Source organism: Carex rostrata, chromosome 25 (genome assembly GCF_964058835.1).
Source record: "Carex rostrata chromosome 25, lpCarRost1.2, whole genome shotgun sequence".
In the NCBI taxonomy this organism is placed as follows: Eukaryota; Viridiplantae; Streptophyta; class Magnoliopsida; order Poales; family Cyperaceae; genus Carex; species Carex rostrata.
The window spans coordinates 2906763-2919496 of record NC_135942.1 but is presented as its reverse complement, the minus strand read 5'-3'; the positions used below and the strand labels follow the sequence as shown (position 1 = coordinate 2919496).

The window sequence follows — 12734 nt, the reverse complement described above, 5'->3', positions numbered from 1 at the left end:
ATTAGGAGATTTTAGTGTGATATAGAGACTGGACAGTGCAAGTCGGCTGACCTGGTCCGAGGTCCCTTTTTTGGACGTCGGCTCAACACCTTCAACCTGTCTTGGTTCTCTGCGGTCACAGTTCGTGTTGCACATCCTGTTACTTTGGAAGCAACGGACCTATCCGGCTTTCCCATGTTGCAAAACGGACAGTACTTTGATATGCTCTCTCTCCTCCATTTATTTCCTTATATCTATCTATTCAACTCCTTTTTTAAAGTTAAAAGTTGAGATTCCGAAGCGTTCAAGCCAAGGATCTCCTGCGGCTTTAATCTTTGAAGTTAAAGTTAAAAGTTGAGATTCCGAAGCGTTCAAGCCAAGGATCTCCTGCGGCTTTAATCTTTGAAGAAATTCTTATAATAAAACACTTTGCCTGTTATTTCGATCTGTTAAGACCCGCTACACGAAAGAGCACTTATAGTGGCACAGTAAATGCATTTAGTCAGCTCTTCTTGCGTTTTCCTCCAATTGTTGGATCCGGTCGACTCTTTCAAAGGCCTTACGAATTGATTCGGAAGTTACTATCACCATCTCTCAGTAATTCTGCTCTCTGCCTGGGGTAAATCTCTCTCTATCTCTCTCTCGCTCTCTCTGTTTCTCTTTCTCTCTATTTCCTTTTGTTAAAAATATATATATTTTTGAGAAATCTGTGTATATAAAGATTTTCAGAAGAAAATTACACAATTCATGCTGTACAATAATTCTGAATACAATTTTTTTTCGGATATACCCCTGCAACCTTACTACATGCCATGTAGAAATTGAAACCTTTTGACAGACAAATGTCAGTAAAGCTACCTCATTTAGTCATTATATCCAACTGTCTGTCCAAATTTGAACTGAATTCAGCTTTTCTGAAATCAGTTGGTGCCTCCTGTCTGGGTTCAATTTGATGCCAATCATTCAGTACACTCTAATTACTACAAATTTTGCAATCCTTTGTGTTAGTAGAACGGGTTCCAGCAAGAATATTTGACATAATTTTCTTTTTAATTCAGAAGATACACACAATGGTGACAAGGCTTGTTTAATTTCCATGCCTGGTACTAGTTCTTTGCTTTGGCATACCAGTACACAGGCTGACCTTTTTCTGACTATGGTACAATACAGCGCGGAGTCTCAAACAGATTGCACTGAATTATTTTTTCATTTGCATTGCAAGCTGATATGTTTATATTAGATGAGATGAAGGGTGTACAGACATACAGTGCTGCTATAATGCCATCCCCAGTTTTATTATATCGGTTTAAGGTTGGTTTTTCAATTTTGAAAGAACTGATGGAGTTGCATAAATTTCTGTTTACACATTTCTAGTAATATTTGTTCATCTTTTAACTGACTTATGTTGTATTTTGTTTCAGGCGGTACTGTTTCTTGTATGGTTCATTTTCTGTTTCGAGGTTAGTTTACAACTTGTATTGTAGCAAAACTTTTGAATCTGCCATACATCACAAAGTGAGTCTATGGTGCTATCCGTAGCACTTATCAGTTGGTACTGTGGCTCAAAATCTCAGGTTTTGAGACTCAAACGGCCGGTCCTAGTCGGTTGATTCGATATTTAATATTAAAATTTTATAGGAAACCAAAATTTGCATTTTACAATTTTTTTTACTAATGCTTAGGGTGAAAACAATTTCTATTGGGCGGTCTAGAATTTTAAAAATTAATAACTACCTCCTATCCTTAAAAATAGTAAAAGGATCTTTAAAAATGTAAAATTGGATTTCCTACAAGATTTTAGTATGTATTTGAATTGAGCAACTGAGGTCAACAGTTTAAATCTCGAAAATCAAGATTTGGAGCCTTAGTACGAGCCGATCGGTGTTAATACCATAGACTCACTCTACATCTCAACAAGACAAAAAGAGAGACAATATAAATAATAAATTTGCAAAAGCCCTTCCTATTGCATACATTGTTGAATGAATTCAAAAGATGGTCCCTAACAAATTTGTCTTCAGAATCTTTGTTGTATTGGGATTTGAACAATGCGATCATAAAATCAACCATACTTAGAATGATTTATTGTTCATTTTTTATTTTTTCCTTAGTCTTGTACTTACGATTGTGTTTTGGTTAATACTAACTTGGTAGGCAAAATGGCTATCGTTCAAATATATGCTTGAAATTTTTTTATAATTTTTTTTTTTGGTTTAGTTTATTATATTTAATTGTTTAGATCATCATATCAATAAACATATGAATAGAGTGCAGTTGTCAGCAAGAAGAATTTATTATGTAATTTCTGATTGTAAATCATATTATTGAAGGATGGACCTAACATCATCAAAGGACTATATAATGCAAGGGCCTGTTTTGGAATTTATCTCTTACAAATCCTGGAAAACTATTTTCACCAATTAACTTGATCAACTTGAATTTGTCGTCCAATGAATTCAAAAATAATTAGCCATATAGCAAGCTAGTTATTGTCACAGATGAAAACTAATTTGGATTCCTTATTTCTTTTACTGGAGCTAAATGTGGGAGAGATTTAATCAGTAATTTATGATAGCCACTATTTTCAAATCCTTGTACCAATTTCCTGCCCCTGGAGTTGGTTAGCGATATTCTTCCAGTAAAATAAGACAGAAAATAGAGAAATTTGATTAATTAGTCACCTTATTTGATTTGTTCTCCAAAGCCATGATTGGTTCGGTAACTTCTGTTACATTTCTAGTCTCTTAACCAATGATAAGCTTGACAAGGTAAATGATTTTTTGTCATTTGAAAATTTTCTTTGAAGGAATATTGATTTTGAAAATGCAGATAAGTTGGTATTCAGTTAAGAGGATGAGCACGGATCTCCAAGACTTGTTCCTATATGAGACATTCTTGTATTACAACCCCCTTCTTCTAGTGGTAATTTTTCTCTATATTTCCTGTAGCTCTTTTATTGTTACTTTTACTGATATGAGATTGAAGATAACTATTTGTGAAGACATTGATGGTGTGGCTATGGGGAATAAATTTGTGGGTATTTGCTCAATCTTCAGTCATCTATGCTCGGGTTTTTGACCTTGATCATACTCACCTCACACATAATGAAATATGGAAGGTATGAAATTTAATTTCAGAAAGATTATGCTCATGTTTTTTTTGTTCATTCTTTCTTATGTCATAGCAATTTTATTTAATTTTGTGAACTTTTCTGAAGTGTGCGACATGGATGACAGTAGTAGTACCAACGAGCATGACAGCATACCTGTACCTCTACTCCCATGGAGAAGTCGCTCTAGCTGCCTCACAACCTGTACATCTTCTTTTCCAATGTTGATAAAATACAATCTTGAAGAAGTAATTTAATTATGTCATACTGGTTTTGTTTTTAAATCTTTTTGCTTTTTCAGGTAATGCTTTATGTGGTTGCGCTGACGCTTCTTATTTTTCCTTTTGATATTTTTTATCTGTCCTCTCGGTATTTCCTCCTAAGGACAATTTGGCGTATATGTCTTCCTTTACAGGCAATCTCTCTCTCTCAATCACTCTCTGTGTGTGCGCGTGTGTACAGAGTCCTAGTCATTTTACAAATTGCATGAATACTGTTGAGATATTTGTATCATTTATTGTATTAGAATAGTTTGGGGGGGCCTATCAGTAAATAGGTCATTATGGAATAGTCTAGGGGGTTATTTGTAAGAGTACTTTGTAAGGCTCTATATAAGCCCAAATCATTAATCAATAAAGCAACTTTTGGCTGAAAACATCTTTAAATACATATTACCAAACAGATATAATGATAAATTGAGTTATTCCCCATCAGTGGTAATTAAGATCTCTGGTCCTTCTCGTCAAAAAAGATCTCTGGTCCATTATTTTACTAATACATGATAATAGCCGGTACGAAGCACGTCACCAAAATTGTACAAAATTGAATTTTATTTAAGGACCTCTTGCATAATCTACTCCATATTTTTAACAAATATGAACTTACCAAGATTTTTCTGTGATGTCGCACTGATCAACTCAGGCTATCACCTTTGCTGATTTTTTCTTGGCAGATATTATGACCTCAATGTCAAAGGTTCGTCTTATATGTTCCATCTTATGATATTGTTGTGTGAATTCAGTTCCAAATAAATATCAAGCAATGCCTCCCTTTCTGAGAGTAATGGAGAGCAGATTCTATAGCATTTGTAACGGCTTTTTTTTTTTTCTGTTACTAGGTTTTCTCTGATTTGGAGCGCTCAACTTGTAGAATGGTCAATAGACAGGTTGGCTTTCATTTTACCATTCCTTTTCCTGTACTTTATAAAAGGCCTAACTAACTACTACTACTGATTGTAAAGGTATATACACCTCTTTTATGGTGGAGTGAAGCTATGATATTAATCATATTATACATAGCGCAGATTGGTATGTACTATGGATATTATCTTTGTTTTCAAAGTTCAAACAGTCGATCTGAACTGTTCAACATCATCTTCATATGAAACTTCACTAGCAGATTAAATTTCATATTTTTTATAATTTTTCTACTATTTTTTAGATAGATAGAAAATCACTACTTTTGAATGGTGTAGAATCTTTAGATCAAGTGATTTTCTACCTATCTAAAAAATAGTAAAAAGAATTAAAAAAGTATTTTTCATAGTGAGATTATGTTGAATGGTTCAGATTGACTATTTGGACTTCAAAAATGGAGATATTGATCCATAGTACGGACCACTATGTGCTATGCATAGTACCTTAGCCTCACTCTTTATGGTGAACTAAAATTTGTATTTGCATTTTCTATTATATCGTTTATGTTTGTTTTGTAGGTTGCAACAATAGCTTGGTTCGAGGCTGATGCAATATGCGGGAGCCACTCAGTCGCCATACCTCTTGTGCTTGTATTCCCTTATTTATGTCGATTCTTTCAATGCCTGCGCCAGTACAAGGATACCAAGGAGAAAACATGTCTTTTCAATGGTATATATGTTACCTATTCTTTATTGTATTTATATTAACCATAACATTTTATTCAAAACTATATAGAAAATCACATATAAATATAAAAAATATGAAAACAAATGGGAGTCAATTTTCTGAGTACCACCGCCCTTTCCATCACTATCTCGCTCATGTTTAATATTTTTAGAATCATAAACCACCCTAATCCCTAAACCACTAAGCTATAGACACAAATTTAGCATTTTATGAGGGTGGTTGAACCATATAAAGACTTTAAAAAAAATTGAATTAAATTTCAATATACATGATTAAAAAATTTAAAATCATGGAAGTGGCTAAGCACCTCCTGGCTTGGCAGTAGATTCGTCCCAGTATCAATCTACCGTACCAATTCTGCCGGTTCAGTTCTGAGAATGAGACTATAACCTTCTTATTTTTTAAATTTTACTCGGAATTGTCATCTAGTTCTAGCAGTAAATCTTATTCATCTTTAGGATGTTATAGTCATTATTAATCTATTTTTTTTGCTATATTCAGCTTTGAAGTACACAACTGCAATCCCAGTTATATTCCTTTCAGCCTTAAAATATCATGTTGTTCCTGAGAGCTGGACTAATTTTTACCGGCCTCTCTGGCTTATTTCTGGTGTTATTAATTCCTTATACTCCTTCTATTGGGATATTACCCGAGACTGGGATTTGAGGTACGTAATTTCTCTTTAAAGGTTTCTTGGTTTCTAATGGAAAATTTGGTACATATTTTTGTTGATTAATTTGTTTATCTTTTCTTTTGATTTACGCAGTATTCTTTCAAGGATTTTTAAATTCAAGAACCCTAACTTTTGGTCAGATGTATTGCACGGGAAAGCATGGGTATGTATTCTTACTTTCTCAGTCTTCATCATGATATTTGTTAATTTGTTTTCAATTAATTAGTTCTTTGTAAGATATCACTAAAAAAAGCCTCCAAGATTGATGATTCTGTACAAGTTTTTCAATGCTAAACCCATATTCCTTGTGATATCCAATTATTGATTTCTTCATAAGACATCCAAACATGCATTGTTTTTGGGTATACATATGTTCATTTCTTCATAACAATTATTTGGAATTCTCTTTTGAAAATTTCCTTTTTCAACAGCTATATTATTTTATAGTTTCTAAGTAATTCATGATACCAGGTTTATTATTGGGTGATATTTAGCAACTTAATCCTTCGGTGCACCTGGACATACAAGCTCTCTGCACATCTTCGGCATAACTACTTAACGGTTTTCGCTATAACTGCTTTAGAAATTGTAAGACGGTTCCAATGGGTATTTTTTCGCGTAGAGAATGAATGGAATAAAATGACCAACAAACAATGGACGGAGCTTACCACAGATATCTCTAAAACTGAGGAAGATGAAAATCTAATTGGGTCGACAGGTCATGAAGTTTGAATCGTGCATTTTTCCTCCCAGAACTTTATATATAACCTATTAAAAAAAATTTCCCTCAAAACTTTATATATAACCTATTAAAATTTTGAAATAGGGATACTTCAAAGTATAAGGATATAGATGTTTGGTTATGATCTGTAGCACCTGAGAAAATTACACGTACAAATCATTTGTTTGTATATTTATTCTTTTGGCATTTCTTTAATATTCAAGGCAAACTACTTCACTTCTCTAATTCGCGAGCAAATCTTGATTAAGATCATCTTATTGTATTGTACAAGTGATGAAATGATAACCCAAGTTAGCTTTCAGTTAAGCGTAATTGTGTATATTGTATTATTTCAAACTTATTAGCTGTTATGAAACAATCTTTGCTGTGCAGAATTATTTTGGTAAGGTGCTGCAGTTGTGAAATAGTGTGTTATTGGTAGATACTTTGTGATTAAGCATGCTACAAAAAGAAGTAATTATCAAATATAAAATCGCACAGTGCCTAACAATTAAAACCTAACAAAAAAAAAATGTAATTTGTCATGGTGGGGTCTACTAGTCACTAATACACACAGAAAGAAAAATAAATACTATCACCATAATGCATATTAGGTGGTATTGTTGTAAATTCCATCCTGATTATAAATATGTCATTTGTGAATTGATATTTTGGGACAAACATTTATCCTTTTGGCAATGTATGTGGTGATCAGAAAACTATAGATGTGCTACTATGCCTCCAGATAAGTTCATCTGTACAGACTACTTCTGTATGGTGGGGTCCAGTAGTCAGGTATATTGCTGTCTCTGTAGACTTGAGGTGTACAAGAAACTGGTACCAAGCAAAGACCTCTGCTTCTAAGGTCTTGGCTTGCCTCTGATTTTTCTTTTCTGTCCATGGCTCCCCATGCATTGCAATCCTGATAGAAAAAAAGAAGAAGGAGAAATATATATATATATATTTCTGTTAGATTGTATAGTGAAAGACAAACCATGTCTAATTTTTTTTTAACCCTTCTATTCTTGCCCTCCTACCTGTCTACATAATGAATTCAAAGGGAGGTAGAAATACCTTATTAGCACCTGCCTTCATGTACGGGTCACTGAGCAACTGCGCCATTATACACCAAAAGTGAACAAATAATATAAAGTGCAAAAGAACTGTTATTTGTATTCTAGAAAATTAATATCTTTTTCTCAAGGAAGGAATCCCTTGGCTGATTTAAAAATATCTCATCTTTGTAATTTAACTAATGTGTACTAAAGGTCAATAATTTCAAATTAAAGTGCACATCATACTTTTGGAGCATAATCATAGCTAGAACTTTATGTGATTCCACTTTCAAGTAACATACACAAATTGAAATCTTACTTTTTATTTTTTGTCTATGTTTGTGCCTATATATAGCCATCTCAAGCCCTGCCTTTTTATAATTTTATCTCGATAACTTTTTCCAAAAAAAAAATATGCATATTCAATTATTCATTAATACCCAAGGAAGCAGATATTTACGGTTTCGGTACCTTGTGATTGCACTTTACAACCATTTATAAATTTTAATTCCTGACTGAAAATATGTGCAATGAAGAAACTAGTTTTGTTAGAGAAATATAGTTCCGAACGGGGATGATCAAACCTTAAGAGATCTAGGCGTACGCTACAATTTAAAGATTATATATATAGGCAACTAAACAGAGGTATAATCTAAGCATAGAATATGCAAAAAGAGAAATAGCATATTACTGTAATTATGACATGAAAAAAATGAGTATCTTTAGGATATAGCAAATAACGATGAATCCTTTATGAGAAAGTTTGAAAAGCTGTAACTATGATTAATCAATAAAGTGGCATGCAACTATAATTTTAAAAACACAAAGTGAAGACCATACCTGTACATGTTCATGCAAAAACTTTATGTAATTTATTGCTTCGAGCAGTACTGATGCTGTGTCCGTCTGATAAAGGAAAAGAAACAGAAAAAAATGGATTATTTAAGAATATTTCTTTATCACTTAATCATCAACAAGTCTTATAGAAACAATTATATATACTTGACCACCAATATGGTTTACATAGCTACCAGAAATATTTTTTTTTGTGCAAGAACATATATTCATGTTCTTGAAATTTCGTATCCTTGAGTTGGTTTGAGGAACTAAATAAGAATTATTTGAAACTATATTATTTTGAACAGAGTAGGGTTAAATGCACCAATGATTTTGTGCTCCAATCATGCTCACATTTTTATCTCCGTTTTCAAAGTTCGAACAGTAGTTGATCCAAACAGCTCAGCATGATCTTTATATTAAAATGTGATTGGAGACCAAATTTTATACTTCTTTACTATTTTATACATAGGTACAAAATCATTGTTTCCAGAATATTCTAAACTATCCAAAACAGTGATTTTGTATCTATCTAAAAAATTAGTAAATAAATATAAAATTTGATTCAACAAACAAATTTTAATACGGAGATCGTGTTGAGCAGTTCAGATGGACTGTTCGCACTTTAAAAATAGATATAAGGATGTGAAATATGATTAAAGCATAAAACCAATGATACATTTTAACCCTATTCATTTTGAAAAAGATAAAAAACCTTCGATATACCTTTCCAAATGGAGAAACAATTTGTTGTAATGCCGTAATTTTCTCAGCCATTTTCACTTTTGGTACCTGCACCTGCTATACAATACGTCTTATCATCTGTATCTCATTAAATCAGAATTTTTTGAATAGAAATCAAGATGCATGTAATTATAATTAAAATAATAGTATATTTGGAATTATCATATGGTTTTTGTACCTTAGGGGAGGATGTGGTTGATGTCTCCTGTTTAGACTTCTTTGCTTGTGCTGCCTCTGAATTTTCTTCACTTCTTTTCTTTTTTCCTTCACTGCTTGTTCCACTGCCTCTACTATTTGTCCTTGCCTTCAATAATACATTTCAGTTTGCAATTTAAAAAAATTATAAACGACTTAACCATAAGACAATGATATAGAATCCTATTAGAATATCACTATAGTCCCCGGAGAAAATTCTGTAATATAATTCTTAAACTTGTAAGAAGGTTTATGATAACAAGTTCTGACAATCAATATGTACTGATGATATATGGAACAGTTTAATTCTTACCGGTGATTCAGGTCTTGGTTTCCTACTCTCAGCTGTATCGGGGCCCTGAACACAAGTCTTGAACCTTTTCAAATCAGTAGTCGGTTTGTTTAGTGATCCACTAAAAGAAATGATATCTGTCAAACTTCTCGTGCCATTGTTGCACCAAGGAGCCTCCATCAAACCATTACAGAGCTTGTTATTTAACCCCAAAACCGGATTATTGTTCATACCGAGCTGGCATGACCGTAAAAATGAACTCACTGGCGAACCAAAATCCTGATAATCTACCCCGCCATCGCTGATTACCGCATTATTACCATAAGATGGTACATTAGGGTTTTCATGCTTGATAAGAGAAACATGGTTTGCATCCAAGCAGCTATTGCCTGCCTTTGAAGGGAAAATTGTGGTGTTGTTACATTGGTTAGGTGGTGCCAGAATATTAGGGTTAGTGTTTGGAGGAGCTATAGACCAGTTGCTAACCAAGTCGGACAAGTGACCCAAACCCGGCTCGGTCGGGTTAGGGTTTGGATTCGAGCTGTAATTTGGCAAGGGGTTAAGTGACATGGAGGATGCAGAAGCAAATTCCCATGAAGTGTTTGCGGCGGTTGTCGTGTCCATCTTTTTCAAGTAGTCGCAAGCCGGCAAGTCAAACATGTCATGGGCTAAGTTTTTCGAGTTCAACAAATCGAGAAAATTTGCACTGTCCTCATGGTCTTGCTGATGCATGTTTCTGGCACCTCCTCCAGTGCTCCTGCATGCATGTTTGGTCAAGTTGTGCATATGCATATGAATTTTCTGTTTATAATTTATATGTATACCACATAATTTTTAACATAAAAAAAAAAAGATATTATTATTATTATTATATAATATAAGATTCCAATTTGCAAATATAATTGTAGCATTATTGGAGAATATAATATAATAAAAGAAAAGAAAATAACAATAATGTAACGATAATAAGTAATAATAATAATAATTATTATTATTGTTGTTGTCGATCGTCTTCATCATCGTCGTTTTCATTATCACCATCATTATTGTAAGCACAAGTTTAGTTCAGAGGCGTGAGCCCCTTTTCTCTATGAAGAGATGCATGTCTGATTCTCGTAAAAAATATTTAAAAAATGCTGGAGTGTATCGGAATACTCTTTAATCCAAAAAAAATATTCTCATTTTTAGTATTATTATTCCTCTCATCATCAATTCATCATTATTCTAATAATAGTATTGACAGCAAACTATATATGTGCGTTACATCCGAGCGATGGGACTTGAGGGGAGAAGATACATGCATGCGTGGTCACCGAGAGACATAAAGCATGCATAGAAATTAATGAGAATATATCCCCTTTGCTATGCAGCAATTATGCATGATTTGAGGTTCCTTTATGAGCCGTACAAACAAAGTTTAGTTGCCTCTCCACTTATATTATTATTTTTTTATTTAATTCTAGCTAGCTACTAAAGCTCAATGAGTTTAGCATTGATTTATCTCTTTCTAGCTAAGAATGCGCATCACTTGTAATTTATTTATTGATTTCACATCAGAATATATATATATATATATGAACTCTAAAATAACATTAATTCCTTTATTTTTTTCCCCTTGTTTAATTTTTCTTTTGTATCCCATCACCACAGAAAAAAAATAACAAAATAAAATAAAATTGACACCACAAAAATTCTGCATGCAATTCAAACCATGACCATTGGCCAAGATTAATCTATGCAATTCAAAAAGTGCTCTATATATATCATATAAAATAAAAAATTGAGGGTCCTTATTAAAACTCCAAAAAGGAGCAATGATGATGTTTTTCCCCCAAAAAAACATAGCCTCCTATATATGTGGCATCTTAATTTAGTATGTGGTATGTGGGGCTAATTACACATAAATTTCTATTTGAAATTGTAAATTTGGGGGGACGGGGGTCATTTAGCATCTTAAATTAAGATAGACAAGATGATAATTGTATGGAATATTGCACTCTAGATTCAAGAATATATACGTTGAAAAATGTCTTTTAGTAAGATACTTCCCATTAATTTAATTTGCCACGGAGATTATTATCACGAATCCAACACCTTTTGTGAGAAATGTTAATTAATATAATATGACACGTACATTATTGGCATTTTTTTTTTTCAATTTGTAGTGTAGAATAATTACACATGATTTTATTTCATACTTGAGTAATTCGATCTTTTAAAGAACAATTAAAAAAACTTACAATTTTATTTTGTTCATAAAAGTGCTGCTATAAGTATTACAACTACCTTCAATTAATATTGTTACGATGTAATTGCATTAGTTTTGAGAAAGATGATCAAAAGGGAGAACATATAAGGGTTATCTTAATAAAATTAAGAAATCAAGATAAGCCTTTTTTGGAGTTGCAATTCATGTTAAAAACTCAGGCAACAAGGGGAAACAAATAATATATTCTTCATTTAAAAGTTCATCAAAACTTTTTTTTTTCAAAGTTTGTTGAGGATAAAAATTCGTGAGTAGGCACTGAATTTCAAATTTGCGACCTTTCACACAACGAGCATGCACTAATTGACAATTTTGTTGAACAAATGAAGTGCAATATCATAACAAGATATATACTCACAAGAGAACTTGGCTCCATAGATGAGTCGTCTCAACAGGCGAAGTAGAGTCTATAGTAAGACCGGAGCCGGTGAGCGATGTGGCATGATGAGATACTGACAAATCACCCTCACACTGCTGTTGTGGATGTGGCATCTGTGACCACCGACTGATAGTAGACCCGGTCCACGGAATATTGGGAACGGTTTGAGGCGTGGTGGATGCATGGTGTTGTATCTCTTGCCACCATGAGTTGGTGGTGGAGCTTGTGACTGAGGCCTCAGAGCCTTCTTGTGCCATTTTTTCTAGGGTTTCAGATAAATATAAGTAGTGTATTGCACTAAGCACTTATTTTGGGGCTTGCACTGAGGCTTGGTGGTTTGTAGTGTGTAGGTGCTTTCTTTGCCTTTTTAACAGGCGAGGTTTGAAGGGATGGTAGCTATACGTATGCATGATGCACTGATTTAATATTGGTTTTTGTAAAGATAATAAAGAGGAATTTTTGTTGGATAATTATAAAAAAGAAAAGGTTAAAAAGGAATAAACTTTGTATATTGTATTCTTTTTGGGAAAGAACAGAATTTGATTGAAATATAGATTATTATAATTTGCTTATAATTGAGTTCCTACGTCCGAAATGGAAA

At 33.2% G+C, this 12734-nt stretch overlaps 2 protein-coding genes and 1 long non-coding RNA gene across 8 annotated transcripts; 1 reads left to right on the top strand and 2 right to left on the bottom strand.

Annotated features, from left to right (window-relative positions):
- Positions 1-326: 326 nt before the first annotated feature.
- Positions 327-1202, bottom strand: LOC144576299 (uncharacterized). The gene is made up of 2 exons (XR_013518626.1): positions 1045-1202; positions 327-606 (listed from the first exon to the last, which is right to left on the bottom strand). It is a non-coding gene; the product is annotated as an uncharacterized LOC144576299 (long non-coding RNA).
- On the top strand, positions 363-6611 carry LOC144576298 (uncharacterized). Of its 5 annotated transcripts, none has more exons than XM_078326626.1 (14): positions 457-598; positions 1038-1082; positions 1202-1290; positions 1401-1439; positions 2809-2901; positions 2981-3097; positions 3197-3292; positions 3390-3503; positions 4010-4063; positions 4206-4253; positions 4803-4953; positions 5473-5638; positions 5738-5807; positions 6116-6611. In XM_078326626.1, the coding sequence occupies exons 2-14, from the start codon at positions 1076-1078 to the stop codon at positions 6374-6376; spliced, it is 1305 nt and encodes a 434-aa protein (XP_078182752.1). In that variant the 5' UTR covers positions 457-598; positions 1038-1075; the 3' UTR covers positions 6377-6611. The 5 variants fall into 5 exon arrangements, with proteins under 5 accessions (XP_078182754.1, XP_078182752.1, XP_078182753.1 ...); XM_078326627.1 differs by having other exon boundaries at positions 458-598; positions 1041-1082; XM_078326628.1 differs by lacking the exon at positions 1038-1082 and having other exon boundaries at positions 363-598.
- A 221-nt stretch (positions 6612-6832) lies between these two features.
- Positions 6833-12477, bottom strand: LOC144576297 (basic helix-loop-helix (bHLH) DNA-binding superfamily protein). 2 transcript variants are annotated; one of them, XM_078326623.1, is made up of 7 exons: positions 12113-12477; positions 9510-10245; positions 9180-9305; positions 8984-9058; positions 8261-8326; positions 7440-7478; positions 6833-7287 (listed from the first exon to the last, which is right to left on the bottom strand). In XM_078326623.1, exons 1-7 carry the CDS (start codon positions 12388-12390, stop codon positions 7117-7119), a joined length of 1491 nt encoding a protein of 496 aa, XP_078182749.1. In that variant the 5' UTR covers positions 12391-12477; the 3' UTR covers positions 6833-7116. The 2 variants fall into 2 exon arrangements, with proteins under 2 accessions (XP_078182749.1, XP_078182750.1); XM_078326624.1 differs by having other exon boundaries at positions 8984-9055.
- Between the last annotated feature and the right edge of the window lie 257 nt (positions 12478-12734).